The sequence below is a fragment of the Aphelocoma coerulescens genome, chromosome 5 (assembly GCF_041296385.1).
Source record: "Aphelocoma coerulescens isolate FSJ_1873_10779 chromosome 5, UR_Acoe_1.0, whole genome shotgun sequence".
Classification (NCBI taxonomy): domain Eukaryota; kingdom Metazoa; phylum Chordata; class Aves; order Passeriformes; family Corvidae; genus Aphelocoma; species Aphelocoma coerulescens.
The window spans coordinates 18,792,048-18,808,377 of NC_091019.1; the positions used below are offsets into that span (position 1 = coordinate 18,792,048).

The 16,330-nt window shown below is 45.7% G+C and overlaps 3 protein-coding genes across 10 annotated transcripts in view; all 3 read left to right on the forward strand.

Moving 5' to 3' along the window:
• The window catches only part of OSBPL5 (oxysterol binding protein like 5), a 157,669-nt gene extending 155,125 nt beyond the window's left edge, over positions 1–2,544 (forward strand). For all 4 annotated transcript variants that reach the window (XM_069016920.1, XM_069016922.1, XM_069016918.1 and 1 more), the window contains 2 exons: positions 108–210; positions 1,224–2,544. In XM_069016920.1, coding sequence (XP_068873021.1) covers positions 108–210; positions 1,224–1,359 — 239 coding nt within the window. In that variant the 3' untranslated portion in view covers positions 1,360–2,544. The remainder of the gene's footprint in view (positions 1–107; positions 211–1,223) is intronic.
• Positions 2,545–4,110: 1,566 nt separating this feature from the next.
• LOC138111337 (tumor necrosis factor receptor superfamily member 26-like) lies at positions 4,111–14,719 on the forward strand. 4 transcript variants are annotated; one of them, XM_069016923.1, is made up of 10 exons: positions 4,111–4,160; positions 5,712–5,805; positions 7,120–7,251; positions 7,397–7,508; positions 8,099–8,172; positions 8,827–8,919; positions 9,905–9,939; positions 10,035–10,085; positions 13,173–13,221; positions 14,028–14,719. In XM_069016923.1, the coding sequence occupies exons 1-10, from the start codon at positions 4,128–4,130 to the stop codon at positions 14,303–14,305; spliced, it is 951 nt and encodes a 316-aa protein (XP_068873024.1). In that variant the 5' UTR covers positions 4,111–4,127; the 3' UTR covers positions 14,306–14,719. The 4 variants fall into 4 exon arrangements, with proteins under 4 accessions (XP_068873024.1, XP_068873026.1, XP_068873027.1 ...); XM_069016924.1 differs by lacking the exon at positions 4,111–4,160 and adding an exon at positions 4,720–4,848; XM_069016925.1 differs by lacking the exon at positions 10,035–10,085.
• A 370-nt stretch (positions 14,720–15,089) lies between these two features.
• The window catches only part of CARS1 (cysteinyl-tRNA synthetase 1), a 34,781-nt gene continuing 33,540 nt past the window's right edge, over positions 15,090–16,330 (forward strand). For both annotated transcript variants that reach the window (XM_069016927.1, XM_069016928.1), the window contains exon 1: positions 15,090–15,175. In XM_069016927.1, the coding sequence (XP_068873028.1) occupies positions 15,148–15,175 (28 nt within the window). In that variant the 5' untranslated portion in view covers positions 15,090–15,147. The remainder of the gene's footprint in view (positions 15,176–16,330) is intronic.

Consider the following 16,330-nt stretch of genomic DNA (forward strand, 5'->3'; position numbering starts at 1 on the left):
CCCAGCAGTGACAATTAGATCACAGCAACCCACTTGCTGTGTTGTGTTTCATCACACTGTCAGAATGGTGTTTCAAAACATAATTGTCCTTCAATACTTTGCCACAGGTTTTGAAAGCCTGTGCGCTCAATGTGGGAAAGAAATGGATCACCTGAAGGAAATTCACTCAGCTGTCTTATCACTACAGAAAGCCCAGCAGGACATACACAGGTAACCATTTTCTGTCATGAAATCAGTGACTTTAATGGGCTAAAGATAACTTGTGGCATTTAACTCCTCACTGTGGCCTTTGGAGTGTCTCTATGAGCTGCAGGAGTTGTTGCAGTTCAAGCTGTTGCAGTTAAAATAACCACTTAACACACCAGAAAGACAAACCCATGCTCTACTTGAAACAGTGAGGAGGAAATCTCTTCCTCTTAAGACTCTCTTTGTGGGCAAAAAGCATCACCTCAGGATGTTACACAATTCAAGGTACTCCTGACTGAAAAACAGCTGTAGAAGTTGAGAGGGGCTGGGCCAGGTCCTGGCTAAGAATAAATCTCTGCCAGGCAAGAACGTTTGAGGTCTCTCTTCTGGTCGAGCATGTCAGGAACTTCCTCAGTTTGCTGTAGAGAGGCAGGGGTATGGTCTGAAAAACTGGGCTCCATGGTGAAAAGCACTAAACTCCATTGTTTTGTATAAACTGCTTGTTGCCTGAGGGAAGCAGCAACCACACCTGCTGCTGACACAGAGCAGCAGACTCCTGTGGGTGGGTATTAACTGCTACACCTGCTCCAGGGAGCCCTGCTGATTCCTCTCTGTGTAAGGAGTATTATCCAGCTGTCCTGAGTCTTCAGTGAGGTGGGATCACATATGAGGCCCACCATTTCTGGATGCCAGAGTCGCTGGTTTTAGCTTCACTGCAGCTCCTGGGGGTGTCCAGGGCAAGCCCTTGTATTTGGGAAAGTTAGGGCATAGGTTAAACTTATAGGTTTATGAGTGGGTGCTGGATGAAGAGATTTCTTGGGGTTTGTGCCTTTCCCATGCCAACCAGCTGCAGCCAGAAGCACTAGCCTTCCTGTTAGAAAGAGGGAGGTAAAGTCTGTGGGGGCACACTGCTCTACCCATGAGGATGTCACTGAAGTACAGGGATCCCTCCTGGTGTGGAAGTTCTGGGTATGCACACACATGTGAATGCACACCTCTCTCCAACACACAAGTAATCATATTGCTTTCTTTTGCAGAAACCTCAGTGCTCTGAACAAAAAGTCCTTCCACAGGAAGGCCTCTTCTGAAAGCTTCCTCCTGGACTCTCGCTTTTGGTTTCTCCTCTGCATCTTTCTTACATGTCAACTCTTCATTAATTATGTCTTCAAATAAAAACAATACGTTTGGCAGCAATAATGATCACTGGCTGCAGGAGGGGGCCACTCGCGCAAGGAGCCCAGCGAGGCACCAAAGCACTTTAGAACCAACATGGCAGAGGTGGAAGGAAGTGGAAAAACAAGGTTAAAAAGGGACCTAGGAACCTGCAAAACTTCGTTCCTGCAGATTATGTCATTTTTGCCTTTTACATGTACATCTTCAAGGACCTCTTAACCTGTATGGGCCTTAATGCTGAAGCCAAATGTAGCTTTAATTGTGCAATTTGTTTCCTATGTTTTGTCATTTTCTGATGCAATTAATAATTACCCAGCAGTATTGGTAACCCCAAAATGGTAATCACCTCAACATTTTAGAAAAGTCATGGTGGCCTGGTTCATAACTCCAGGAGTAAGGGAGAGCAGCTGGGGAGGAACTGATCACGGTGCCTGTCCGGCTGCCTTTAATTACATGAGGGAGAACAGCTGGTCCAAAAAATCTAGCCCTGGGATATTAAGTCATGATCTGTTTTGTCAGAATGGGACCTCAGGATGTGTTTTATTTTCCATTCCACGGAAACTGTAAATATGCACAACTTCCTAGAGCCATTCTTCTTCAGGAAATGGGAAGCATTCAGTGAAAGCTCATCATTTGGTTATGGAGCTGACTGGCATCCTGGGTCTGGCCCATCGAGTGTGATGTCAGACATGCCTGTTTGTAAAACCTGGTCACTTACTATTATTGTTATTATTTGCTATATGGCTGTTTTATAATATCACACACTAGCATTGTAGAGAGAAATCCACTGCCCCAGCATAGGTGAGAAGGATGGGAGCGATGTGGGTCTACGTGTGTTCGGTCTTAGGCACGTTTATTGTCAAAGGTCAGGAAAGAGGGAGGGTTTTGCCACTGCGTTGTTCAACCCTGTTAATAGTCTTCCTATTTTACACCATTTTTTAAAGATTTGCAATATTTTCTGTAGACTGCAGACAATACTAAGCCTTTCTTTTCTGGCCTGAAGTAGTTCCAAGTGGTAAGTACTGCTATATATACAGCCTTAAAATACTTAGTGGTGGTGCCAGTCTGGGCTATCTTTCAATGTAAATGTTTCCAAATTTTTAAGTACATTCCTTGTCATATTCCCCAGTTAGGGGAAACCTGTTTGTGCTTGATATGTTGAAATAAAACTACACACAACTTTCAGTGGCAGTCTATCTGAAAAATTATTTTGGGGTTTGTGTCTGATAGTATTTTACAAGTAAATCACTCTATAGAGGAAAAGCTGCAGGAAATGGCCTCCAAGAATCTCAGACACAGGCCATAAGATAGAACAGCAATAACAGTTTTGAAACCCCTCTGGCTGAAATTGTGTCTTCTAATTACAGTAACTTCCTCAGAAGGAGAAACGGTTCCCTTGATTTTCACTGTTGTACATGCAAACGTACAAACTTGTCTTGGACTTAGGAAACCTTTATATCAAGGAGGTGACTTGATGATAGTGAATAGATTGTTCCATGGAGAGAACTGCAGCTGTCTGATGTGAACAGGCAGGGCAAGAGCTGGCATCTGGAAGCCAGCATTCAGGAAACTGATCACAAATAGCTTTGTTATTAGCAAAAGTCTCCAGAAAACCAAAGTACTCTTCACCCTTGAGGAAATGTCCTTGAAGAATATGAACATTATTGATTCAGATTGGGTGCCTTTTTAAAGTCACTCTGTCTGAGGAAGTTTGACCTGTGCCACGTGGTGTAAAACTTAGTAAGTTATGGGTGCCTGCCAAGGCTGTGTGCAAGTCCCATGTGCCAAGTCCCCTGTGCATCCTCAAAGTGTTTGCTCCTAAAGTAGTGCGAACACATCCACCAATCTCCTTTGAATGCTTCAGCAAGTCTGGCCTGTCATCTCTGGCCTGTCAGCACAGCCTTCCTCATCACACTCATCCTGCTTTGGGACCATGTGTTTTAGTTATGGATAGGAGCCTCTCCACTTCTGTAGGGCTATTTACGTCCCTTGGGTGCACCTGTATCCCAGCTTTGGGAAATGGTTACCAAACAACAGAAAAACCCCAAACAACCCAAGCCCACCTGAACCAAAGAGAAGCACCGCAGAGCAGGAAGCCTTCAGTAGGTGTGAATGTGAGTGCTTGAAATTGTTTGGATTGTTTCTGTTTTACCGAACTATGCATCCACAAGTATTTCACTGGGACTTGTTACTGCAGGTAAGTAAAATAAACAGTTACCACAAGAGCAGCTGTTCAGTGAAAGAAATTGTCAACCTACATGATGAAGCGCCAGCAGAGAAGAGTTTCCAACATTTAGGGCTGCTGCCACAGGGCATGAAAAAATAATCCAAAAAGGAACAGCCTTGTATTAATTTTAATCCAATTTCAGCATCTGGAGGTGAATATTCCTACATGCCAGTTACATGGGAAATGAAAAGTATTCTTGAGGAAAATCATGGCCAGAGATGTTATTTCTCTGGGAGGAATAACTGCTGAGGAGAAAGCTGAGGACCCTTTTAGGGCTTTAGAAAACCCAGTTATGCACTTCGTTTGCACAATGTCAGAAAAATTCTCCTACCCTTTCCCTCTGCTATTTGTGATCGGGCAGCCCTTCAGCATACGACGTTTGACTGAAGATAAGAATCGGGGAGTGGATTTATTAACGCGGTTTCTGATAGGGTTAATAAAAAAACGTCCCGCCGGTGCCCCGCCCTCCCACGAGGCCTGTTAAAAAGTCTGCGGGGCGGCAGCGCTTGGCAGACTGAGTGGTGCGGAGCTGGGCGGCGTCATGGGAGCTGGGCGAGTGGTGGGGCTGCTGCTGGTGAGTGCTGGCTGGGACTGGCCGGGGCTGCTGCTGGTTAGTGCCGGGTGGGACCCTGGCCGGGGCTGCCGCTGCTGAGTGCCGGCTGGGACCCTGGCTCGGACCCTGGCCGGGGCTGCCGCTGCTGAGTGCCGGCTGGGACCCCGGCTCGGACCCTGGCCGGGGCTGCCGCTGCTGCTGAGTGCCGGCTGGGACCCTGGCCGGGGCTGCCGCTGCTGCTGAGTGCCGGCTGGGACCCTGGCTCGGACCCTGGCCAGGGCTGCCGCCGCTGCTGAGTGCCGGGTGGGACCCTGGCCGGGGCTGCCGCTGCTGCTGAGTGCCGGCTGGGACCCTGGCCGGGGCTGCCATCTGCAGGTACCGGCTTGCCCACCGCGAGTGGCAGCCGGCCGCTGTCCGCAGCCAGAGCTCAAATCCCACCTTTTGAGGGGGGGAAAAAGTCTCCCTCCATCTCTAGTGTGAAAGAGCCCTTTGAGTTTTTCTACCCTTCTCTTCTTCAAGAGCCTTTAGTAACTTTTCCGAACTTTTTGTTCGTGTTTGATGTTTCGCGGAACTTGGTGCCGTGGGCGTGAGCGCAGCAGCCTGACGGGATGGGAGCAAGTAGCGTGTCCCCGAATCTCTTCCTGGCGCACTCGCTGCCGCCCTTCTTTCTCTCCTCTAAAAGAAAAAAAAAAAAAATTACGAGTCAGGAGTGAGTTCTTTAATAATCCTCATGTTATTTAACTGTGAAGCTGGGAGTTTTTTCAACTCCCCGTAGTTACGGGGAAGACTTCCAGTCCACCGGGGAGAGAGCGGGACCCTCTTGGTTTTAGCTTAGAAGTTGCCCGCTGGTGGTAACTAGCGACGGGGAGCTTGGCGGCCGTCCCTTCCACTCCTCCAACTTTTGTTCGAGCGGGTTCTCCCGTGTGAGTCTTGTGAGGGATGGACTTGGGTGTCCCGGGACCGAGCCTGCGCTCGGCTCTGTGGAAGCACCTGACTTACCGGTGCTGGCAGGCTCCGCGGGAGCCGTGCGCGGCCCACACGTTTCTTCCTGTTAAAAAAAAAAAAAAAAACAACAAACTATTCCTAATGCTTCTGTAGCATTGCTGATGACTCAGCTTGTCTTCTGCTTAAGATTAGAGCCGGTGAAAAATGCTGGATGAATCTGTGGGGCACGTCCTCAATTCTGCAGGGGCAAGACTAGCACTGATTCCAATGAATTAAAAAGATGGGAGAAGGGAGAAACGAATCCCTTGCACACCGCAGAAACTTTGGCGTCTGCAGTTCAACTGCAGTGAACTAGCAGAAAGAAAACAGAAGTTTATATGGAGGCAAGGATGTGCGGCAATAGTTGCCTAAAACCTGTCAGCAGCTGCACGGTGCTGCCTTAACCCCAGCTTTGTGATGGCAATTACTGCTGTGAGCAACACTTAGCAGAAATTAGTTTGGGTTTCCTCTGTGGCTTCCTGTAAACTTCCGAATGTGTTTCCAAGTCTTCACAAGTTAATCTCCCCCAGATGATTATCGTGTCCTAGGAGGATGAATCACTGAAATGCCTGCTTACCTCTGCTGTAGGTGGCACTACTGACAATGCCTAGAGCCCGAGCAGAGAACTGTGGGGAAAGAGAGTACTTCCATGAGGATCGCTGCTGTGTATTTTGTGAAGCAGGTAAGACTTTGAGCAGTTACAGCTCATAGCTGTTGTTTTTTACATTGCATCCGTGAAAGTGTGAGCCTGGTTGGAGCTGTGATGGCTTCTTAGTGCTGTAAAGACTTGGTTCTATTTTGAAGTGAGAACCCCTTAATGCAACAGGTGATGACTGAGAGATGATTTGGCATCAAGCCAGGAAGCCTCTGCTTGTGGTTTAGGAGAAAAACCTTCGAAGTGAAGTGATTTAATTAACATAAAGAATGGGCCTAGGGGAATTCTGATATTTCTGTGTCCATAGGCAAAACTTCAGTTTGGTTTTGCTCTCCCCTCCTTGCTCGGTGTGTGCAGTTAACAGGCTTTGCACCAAGAAGAAACCTGTCCTTAGTATTAGAAGCTTATTGGTGCATTTAGGTGGAATTCAAAGGAGAAAAGAGTTTATTGAAAGCAATTCTCCCTGTGCTTGCCAGGGAGAATTGAAGTAATTTCTTCAGCAATGGTGCTATCCATGTGGCTCCCTCCCTGAGTGACTGCGGTGGGTGATCCCCATCCCCATGTGTCCCATCTGAGGCCTTGCTGGATGCCTCGTTTTGCACCACTCCCTGTCTGAGTGGCAAATTGTGAATGTGCATCCTGACTCTCCTGTGCCGTTTGGTTCATGTGGCATGGGATTGATGTGCAAGGAAGGGTTGAACTCTTCCCAAATTTTTGTTGTAATATCCTGTTTTAGCCCTTTTGATATGTGGTGCCGGCTTGCCAAAATTGGATGCAGAAAAGACCCCATTACTGGACTAAGTAGTAAAGTATGTATGTTTATTCCAGTGCTAGGATGCACAGCTCCTCCAAAATCATGCATACTGACAGCTGCTTTCAATTTAGTACATATCAGGTTACAAACTCCATATTCACTGGGTTTCCCAATATGCCTACACATATTCATTACTCAGCCTTGCTTAGTATTACAATGAGCCCAAAAGTTATGTAACATCCACATTGCAGGGGTCTCCCAGATAAAGTAAGTCTTCCTCCTTCTGAACTTTTCACCTTGCTTCCCTGTACATGCTCTTTATATCCCTGGCCCAAGTCCAAATTTCAAGGCTGGTTTAAGTTAGTTTTAGGATCTTTGGTCAAGATTCCTTCCCTTTATCAATAGTCTTCTATTTTCTCATCCTGCTTTGGTAGGCATAATAAGTGTTGAGCAAACTGTATGCATTGTTTTTAACAAACAGCTTCTTAGTAAATCATTTAACCTCTGCTTTCCCCCCCCTCCCCTGATTCACTTTGTCTGTTAAAAGTTCCCCTGAGACTGCTGCTGACAGTTCTCTTCTTCCACAGGTACTTTTGTTGCTAATCACTGCAGTGCTTCGCATTCGAGAGGAAAATGTGATCCTTGCAAGGAAGGAGAAGATTTTACTGCCCACGAGAATGGCTTGGAGGAATGCTTGCATTGCAGACACTGCAAAGAGGGTACCAAGCACAACTCTGATGAAACCATAACCGTTTCCCCCTTTTTAATGTGGAAAACCTGGTCCACACTGGGCATATTGAACTTAAAAATAAATTGCCTTTATGGCCTGAGCGTAACTTTTGCACTTCTAACTTTTATTTTTAGGTCAGATGATTGTGAGACCCTGTACTCTGACACAGAATGCTGAATGCCGGTGCAAGCGAGGGTATTTTTGTGCTGATGAGGGCTGTGAAATATGTCAGAGACACAGTCAAAGGTAAGTTTGAGAATAAGTGACTGTTTTCCTTCTAGGGAATGTTAGAGCTGTGGCCCAATCTGTGCCAATAGCTCACACATGCCATCAGGCTGTAAATAATTGCTCTGAAGCCAAATGGCATTACTCATGCATTTAAATTTTAGGTATCAAGATCTGTAAAGTTGAGACCTAGAAAGATGTGGACTTGGGTGTCATTTGGCTTGTTGCTTATGGCTGTAAACTTGCATATTTTGTGTCTTCAGGTTGGTATTTCCCCAGATACACACTTGAATGAGCTTTCTAGCACCCAGCTCAAAATTTTAGGACGTAGAACTGCCTGTTGAAGGAACTAACTGTGCATGAATAATGCTTCTACTCTGTGGGTTTTTTTTTCCTCCTCCACTTAGAAGCTAGCATACATAAATTTTATCTGCTTTGCTTTTATTTTATCTTGTAGTATTACCTTGGATTGCTTAAAGGTGCACTTCTATCCAAGTTTATGCATGTTCCATTTATGACTCTAAGCTCTGTCTGAAAAAGAATCAGCCCTGGACAGAGCTACATGTTGCTCTGGAAATCTAGATACAACCTTGTGTTACCATTTACTTCAGGCATCCGGACAGAGAAGAAATCACACCGAATTGCAGTGATACTACAGACCCAGGATGTGGATCACCCAGCCAAGGTCTGGTACGCAAATCCCACTCATCTTGGTTTGTTGGGTCTGTGGCTTCAGGCTAATAATACCAGAGCACTCTGCAAAACACTGGTTTCAACTGCTGTAACATATTTAACAGCAGCTGCATTTTAATCTGGGAGTTACTTGCTAAAGACAAGCTCTGAAGGGACAAACCACCTTAACTTTCACTTGGTTAAAAGATATATGTGTTGCCAGGGTTCTTAAAGTTGCAACGGTGACATGGGTGAAAGTTAGGGATAGTGCAAAGATGTTTTCTATGCATGAGAAGCTGTGCCTGGAGTAGCTTCCTCTTCTGCCAGGCCAGAGGAAGAGGGAACTCACACTTTCCATGTTACAGCACCCAAAGCTTGCTACCATCTTTTGCATGCTTGTTTCCTCTTCAGTGTCTCTCCAGAAAACCTTGTAGAAGTTGTATTGCAGCTCTATGCAGAGTTCCCTGCTGCCTTTGGGATAATGATGTGCAGTGCAAACAAGTTACTCCTATGTTCAGGGCAGCTGAGAGTCCCAGTGCCTTTTCCAGGACAAGCTATCTGGGCTGTCATATTAGTTCTGGGCTTAGGTGTTTCCCTAGGAAAGCAAGGAATATCTTTTTGGGGGACGGTTTCACTACTAATTTTACTTTTTTTCCTCCCTTTGCAGGGAAGGGAGCTCTTGTTTTGGTTATTCCCATGGTATCACTTGGTTTGGGTTTGCTACTGGTTTTCATTCTGAAAAAGCTGAAGTGTGATAAAGGTAACTGCTTGATTATTATCCATGAAATTTGCTTTCCAGAACTAGGCAAAGCATGCACTAGGGCTATCCCTGGTTTTTGTGCTGCCTTACAGGGGACCTGTTTAAGTTGTAGTTCATTTAGCATGCAATTGAATTTAACAGGTCCAGTAAAATGAAGAGTAGTTTGTTTGGTAAATAAAATGCATAAACCTTAACTTTGAGCTTTCTTATCTTGCTGACAGATGCCTTTGCTTCAAAGCAAGATTATAATGAGGTCCTTAAGAATGACTTTTCCAATCTGCTTGCCTTGTATTGGCAAAGAGGAAAAACCTGTGTGTGGGTTCAGATGCATGGGGCAAAAAGTAGCAACTAATTAGATCACTAATTACTTTCACTGTGTTTGGCTGTGGAGATTTTTTCCCTACAAATTGTTGAACTTTAGCAATTTGAACCTTTTCATGTGAATGTTAGGTTGGTAAGTCCTGTGTAAATTTATTATTAAGTGGAAACTGAGCTGTTTTCCTTGGAAACATCTATTTCCACTATTGTGTATCAAAGTATTTTTGTTACTAGTGTAGTTAAAATAATACTGAAAAGTATTCTGCATTTTAAATGCTAAGTTTGTTTAAATCATGTCTTACTGAGTGTATTGCGGTAAAGAAAATTTCTGCCTTTTTTTCTGTATTGCAATAGCCCACAAAAATGCTGAGAATCATAAAAGCTGGAGTGGAGGAGGTTGCAAGAGTGGCTTAAACCAAACTGCATCCTATGGTCTGCATTTTACTAAGCAGGACTCTCCCCTGTATGAAGGCACAGCATTTTTTGTTGATGGTGAAAGCTGAGGGTAGTACTGTGGTGAAATGTATGACAGGTCAAAGAAACTAAATGGCTTGTAAAAGCTTTGACTTCTGCTCCAAAGGTTTCTATTGCATATAAGTCTTGTTTAAGCCATGTTTAAGTTGCTGCAATTCCTTTAAGTTTCTTAGACACTTATTTTGGTTTTCAGCTGCCTCAACTGATAAAGATGCAGAGGGAGGTCTGGTAAGTATGTGATAGATCAAGTGTTTCATCTCAGTCTAATTGCTCACAGCCTAATTGTACCTGATACTCAGCCCTCAATGCTTGTCTCACTGTAGACCACTGGTAGGATGTGTTCCTGTGATGCAACAAGTTGTGATTCATACAAGGTCAGATATTGATTAACAAGTGCCTGATGCATTCAATAGCTGCATGTGTCTGCTGCAGTTGGCCTTTTCAATACTTGGAAACATTTCAGAGCCTGTGACCAGGATGCTTTGGAAGTGGGGAAAATACTTGGACTAGCAGCAGGCTTTCATTTCAGACTGTCTCCAAGTGATACTTTGATCCAATTAATATCTTTTTTGCTGCTTCACACATGTATTCCCCAACTGATGTCAGCTATTGTTTACTTCCATAGTGGTGTTTGAGCTCCCATTGCATTTTCATTACAAATTATTTGTTCATAAGACTGATCCTGTGATTGAGTCTTCCTGCCCTTGGGCTCATGCCACAAGCTACAGACCAGGACCTGACAGTCTAAATTCTTGGTCCTAAGCAGTCCTGTAAGATGGGGATTCTGGGCTCAGACTGTGCCAGTTCCAAAGTATATCCCTAAAAATGGCTTATCCAGCTGAGACTGGCTGCTGGCACATGTTGCACCTTAAAGCTGGGCATACCCTGGCATCCTGTAGTCAAACACTATCTCAGAACCTTTCTGTTTGAGTCTGACAAAAACCTATTGTGAGTCTAGGATTTTGCAAGAGAAATACAAAACTGGATGAGGTAAATACAGGCTGGCTTTAGCTTCTCTAATTAGAAGCTACACTGCTACCAGCTGTGCAAGGCAAAAATGAGCTCAGTCTTAGTTTTACAGTTAATGACACAAAAAATGTTTGTCTTGATGAGGGTCTAGGAAAAACATCCAGACTGTTCTTACAGTGTGCGTACAGCACTTTTTTCTCCCTGGAGCTTCTCTTGCCCCTCACCAATGCACCTCCCACCCAGTGTGTGAGCTCTTGCCAAATGTTACTAATTAAACATTTTGAGTAATTAAATGCATTTTAATTATGTCAAAAATACTTGAAGACTGAAGAAACAGAATTGAAAGATATGTTCAAAGTATCACCCTAACTCTACTTTTATCTTTTTTAAGATCCATAAGTGGCTCAAATATGTGAAACACCCCAGTTTTTTTGTTGGGTTGTGTCTCCCCTCACACCCTGGCCAGCTTTGCAGCATTTCATCTATTTGTAGAAGCTGATGAAGAAAAATGACAAAAAACCTGGTCAAAATGCTGTAGCATAGGAATAGGCAAATATAACATCTCTTTAATTTGAATAAAATGACTGTAGAATGATGCAATTACAAGTTGGTGCACAGTGCCACTTGTCTCTCATGTAAGAGTAGTCACAGGCAGGTGCAAAGTCTGCACTTGGAGTGCTCAGGCTGCTGTGAGAGCTTAATTGCTAAGGAGAGTTACCCTGATGCAGTCCTGAGCCTGGACAGTTTGGCACCAACACACTTTCCCTTCCAAAGAACCTATGATTCATACTCTTCTAAAAAAAACCCCACAACAACTGCTGATACTTGAATAGCTGATGCTGGATTTTGAAAAAATGTGTCAGCCATGCTGTGCTCTTTCAGTCATTTGGTTTCCTGTTTAAGAATTATCCTGTATAAATAAGATCAACTTCTCTAATGTGTTTATACCCTTAAACAGAAAGTGTTCTCAGTGAGAATGATGTACAACTACATGTGTGATATGTGGGGTGGTTCTCCCTCACATCCCTGCTTATGCATGTTGGTCACGTGGTGGTGTCACCTGTGGGTCCCTGACTCTGTGCAAGCAGAAAGTATGCTGGCTTATGCTTGCAAAGGGACTGTACCTTAAATGGCACAAGTCTCAGGGGCAGAACAGTAGCTCCTCATCCTCATTTTCCACATGTAAAAAAAAATTCCTAAAGCTTGCCAGCTTTAGCACTAGCTATTAAGCTAGACATGCTACTCTGCTTTGTGTTTGTGTTGTTCATACTGAGGTGGTGCTGTACTCCCTGGCTATGCTTGTATAATGAATTGACAGTGTTAAAAATGAGGCAGCCTTCCTCAGTGGTTTCCCTCTTTGTCCCCTCACAAAAGCTATACAATGTACATGGGTACTCCTGGGCTTCTTTCAACTGATTATAGCTTGTGAATCTGCCACGAAAGTCAATCCAGCCAAAGCAAGCCCAGGGTAGTGCATTTACATGGAGCTGACATGCAACAGTTCTGAGAGCATCAGCCTTGATACAGCGATAGGCTTGGGGCCCCTGGTGCTGTTAAGTCAGCTCAGGTGCAGCAAGGCAATTTAATCCCCTCCTGTCTTAGGAGGGGTGCATATCTTCTGTACCTAGAGAGGAGCAAGCAGTAATCTGTATCAGTGAGAACATAAGGAAAAGATTCCTGCAGTTGTCGTGGAGGTAATTTGTGAGCCTTGCCCTGCAGTCCAGGGGGAGCAGAACAGCCAGAGAGGTGGAGAGGCAGGCTCTGAAACCATTTGAAGTCTAATTCTGTAAAGGCTGTAACTTTGCTAAATTATCAGCTCTCCTTTTATTTCTCTGACATCTGGTGACTTCAAGTATTTCCTTTTCTTCCCCTAGAAGAAAATAGTGGAAAATAGTGTGGTTTCTGAGCAGGGCACCATCCTGTGCAGGGGCTGGAAGTGCTGCTATGACAGTGTGGCTGAGGAGGGTTTTGTCCTCATTGCCAGCAAAACCTGTTCAGAATTCTGCTTTTCAGCAGAATGCCCCACCTAACGTTCCGAGTGGAACTCCAGCAAATTGTAAAATAAGTGTTAATGTGTGAAATTATAATTTTATTTTCCCTAATATACTTATCTCTTTAGTTGAGTTCTTAGCTATTCCTAGAGCTTTCAGGCAAAACAATCGAGGAAACTTTGCCTTAAAGATGTAATAGAAAGTATGGGAAGTGAGAGCTTGGGGGAAGAAAACTTCAATTCCTCATTTAATTTACTCTGCCACTTTCATCTGACAGAAGCTACTCTTTCATGATAGCAGCAAATGTTGCCTTGGAGCCAGTAGTGTGTTTGTCTTACCATGCAATTTTCTTTACTCAAATACTTTGAGGTCTGCTCTGAAATTTGCCCCCCTCCCCATTCTGGTGTGTGTGCTGTAAAAGCAAGCTGTCAAATAGGTAAAAAATAGTTGTGAGTGAAGCACCCTGATTTGTTGGAGTAATGGTCCAACTTTTTATTACAGGTACGAGAACCAAAGTGTCAGATAATTGTTAAAGATCTCTCTCAAAAGGGTAAGTGTTCCATGAATTGGCAGTACTTGGAATGTGGCTTTTTTTCCTGTTGACTTTAGTCTACTCAAGGAACAGTAAAAAGAGGCTAAGGAATACTGCTTAGAGCTAGAAGGCTTCCACTTTATTGTAAAATCAGGATTATTGCTGCATTTGAGAGAAGCTGTAATCCCTGTGGTGAACTGTTCTATTTTGGAGCATAACTTTTCTGCATGGGGAGTATAGTGCAGTCATGATTTCAAGAGTAAGAATGGTACAATTTTTTTAAAAAATGTTTTAAAACAAGTCTGCATTGCAGCAGTGTACTCTGCTTTACTGAGTGAGCTGTAGGTCAGAGCAGGAGATCTCTCTGTCAAATGTCCCCTCACGTGGAAGACCACATCAAACATCCATACATGCACCTGTACTCAGCAAATTGTTGTGCTGGATGTTCAAGTGATGGGTTTTGCTCGTGGTGGTCTTGGTGTGGCAAACCTATGCCAGCAGCATAGTGAAGTGGTTAAAACTTCCTCTTCAGTAGCCCTGCCAAGGGAATGTGCCAGACAATGAAGCCTTCCTCAAAACCACCTTTACTGGATGGTGTCTTGCCTTAGGAGACCACTTCTGCGACATGTGCACCAATACCTTTAGCTGCTTCCAAGGCCTCTTCATAGAAAACTTGTTTGTCCTGCTGCTTCTTAGGTGCCAAACCCTGCCTTGCTGCTGCTGTTTGGTCCATGCAGGTATTGGCTGAAAATTAAAGGGAAAGCATGTATGTGAGCTATGGAAACCCATCCAAGCTGATGTGTGTCATGTGTTTCTTCTTGCAGAACTGAGAGATACCTTTGATGTCTTTATAAAGGAAGTACCTCCACAGCAGTGGAAGCGGCTTATGAAAACTTGTCTACAGAAAAATGATATTGATACAATTATTTCTAAATTTCCTGATAACAGAGAAGAACAATCCTATCAGATGCTTCTCATCTGGAGAAACACACTAGGAACAAAACAATGTATTATTAATTTACTGGATGCGTTGAGGCATATAGATGCCAAGGCTTATTACAATGTAGCAGAGACTTTAAAAAGTAATAACATAATAAGTTAAGTAGAAGCTGAAGATTAATATTTATGGGGTTTTGTAAAAATATTCCTGTTTACATAGGTGTGTCTTCAAATTTCCTTTAAATGAATTTATGGAGTTGACACCCTCCTCACTTCATGCAAAGAGCCAGAAGGGCTGTAATGCCTGTGTCGTTTACAGGTTCTCATGACCTTCCTCCCTTTGAGTTGTGCCGTACTAACCTCTGGTGCTAGATGCCCACTGGGGAGCCAGGAGCTCGTGCATCCCTTAGTGTGGCGGTGCTATGCTGTCCTAACCTGGGTGGTGGGGACCAAGAGTCCACTGCTGTTTTTGAGAGTACTGTTATGCTTTGGTTTATTTAAACGATTGTGTTTTGTATCCGACAATTGCGTACCATTATGTTTGGAGCACAGCAATAAAAGCCTGCTTGAGACGGAAGCTGACTCTGGGACTTTGTTCTGGCGGCGGCGGCGTCTCCGTCCTTGGAGCTATTTAAGGAAAGGCGGGCGAGCGGCGGCCCTCGGAGCCGGGGCCTGGTTGCCCGGTGCTGCTGTGTCCCGGTGCTGCTGTGTCCCGGGCTGGCCGCGGCGCTCCGGGCGCTCAGCTCCCGGCCGGGCCGGCCCGTGAGGCGCTGCCCGTGAGGCGCTGCCCGTGAGGCGCTGCCCGTGAGGCGCTGCCCGTGAGGCGCTGCCCGTGAGGCGCTGCCCGTGAGGCGCTGCCCGTGAGGCGCTGCCCGTGAGGCGCTGCTCGTTGCCCGGGTGACGCGGCCCGTCGGAAGTAGCGTAGGGCGGGCGGGGCGAGGCTTCCGGACGCGCTGTTGCATCAGCTCGGGAGCGAGGGCAGGCAGAGGCAGCAGCAGCACCGGGATGGCAGCAGCCGCCAGCGCCGAGCACGGTAGGTCGGCGAGCGGCGCCGCGGGCCCCCGCCGGGGCCGGGCCGGGGGACGGCCGGGGTTGTCACGGCTCGGCGGGGGCCGGGGTCGCGGCCCCGCCGCTGTCACGGCGGTAGCGGGGCGGGGGCGGCCCGGCTCGTCTCCTCTGAGCGTCCCCTGGGAGCCTTCGGGCGCGGCCGGGGGAACCCCGGCGCCGCAGAGCCCCGGGCGGCCCCCGCGCCCCGGTGGGTGCGTGTCCCGCGGGATGCGGCTCGCGTTGTGCCGCGCCGCGCGTGGAAGGGCTAATGTTGGCATTCGGCGATTTGTGGAAAAAATTCGGAGCTGCTCCTTACCCAAGTCCGGGAACAGCTGTTCCCCGGCTCGGTGGGTGCCGGGAGATGCTGGGTGCGCTCGGTCCGTGCTCTGCCCAGCGCGCTGTCCGTGCTTTTCACCTGTCTCTGTGTCTCCCGTACTCTTTCCCAAGCCATCAGTGTTCTCCCCTGAACTCACGCCTGAACTTTTGGACTATTACGGACATTTTCTGTGGTCGTGTTGTAATGATGGGTTGTACTGCTGCTCGCTTCCATATGGAAGGAGGGCTGGGGTAGCACTGTAATTTTTGGCACTACTGTAGGAAATGAAAACTTGGAATACCAGTCATGCAAGTATGAAATACCATTATGGTATGTAAAGGGTTGGAAATTTCTGTCATTCCAGTTAAGGATCTGTAAATACAAATATTTTTGCTCCCCTCTTTTTTTGTTACCGAATGTTACTTTGCTCTTTATTCATCACAAGTAATATTCCCACTAAAGTGAAACATTTCTTGTTGTTAAGGGATTGGCTTTTTCAGAAGTCTTTTCAGTATCTTGTGGGGAAAAAACCCAACAAAGGCTCAGTTCAGGTGCACTTTAAGAAACTCTTTAGTTACTCTTTGTTAGGGTGGGGCTTTTTTTACTGAAATTGCAGTTGTTACATTTAGTTTCAGTTCAGGAAAAGTGGAAGTGAAACTTTCAGGACTCAAGTGACTAGGATTGACAAGCTCTTCCTTGGTGTGGGATACTCCAGTCTTAAAAATCCCAGCTCATCTAAATAAGCTTCTTGCTCCTCATGTGTGAGTCTTGATAAGTCCTTTGTTTTTCTGTTTCTCTGTATGCGGTGTCTGGCATTAGCTGGAG

Excerpts from the sequence above, each read along its gene's own strand:
- LOC138111337 (XM_069016923.1), top strand. The coding sequence starts at position 4,128 with ATGGGAGCTGGGCGAGTGGTGGGGCTGCTGCTG. Across the intron at positions 5,806-7,119 it reads CTGTGTATTTTGTGAAGCAG|GTACTTTTGTTGCTAATCAC; the intron begins GTAAGACTTTGA and ends CTTCTTCCACAG. Across the intron at positions 9,940-10,034 it reads AAGATGCAGAGGGAGGTCTG|ACCACTGGTAGGATGTGTTC; the intron begins GTAAGTATGTGA and ends GTCTCACTGTAG.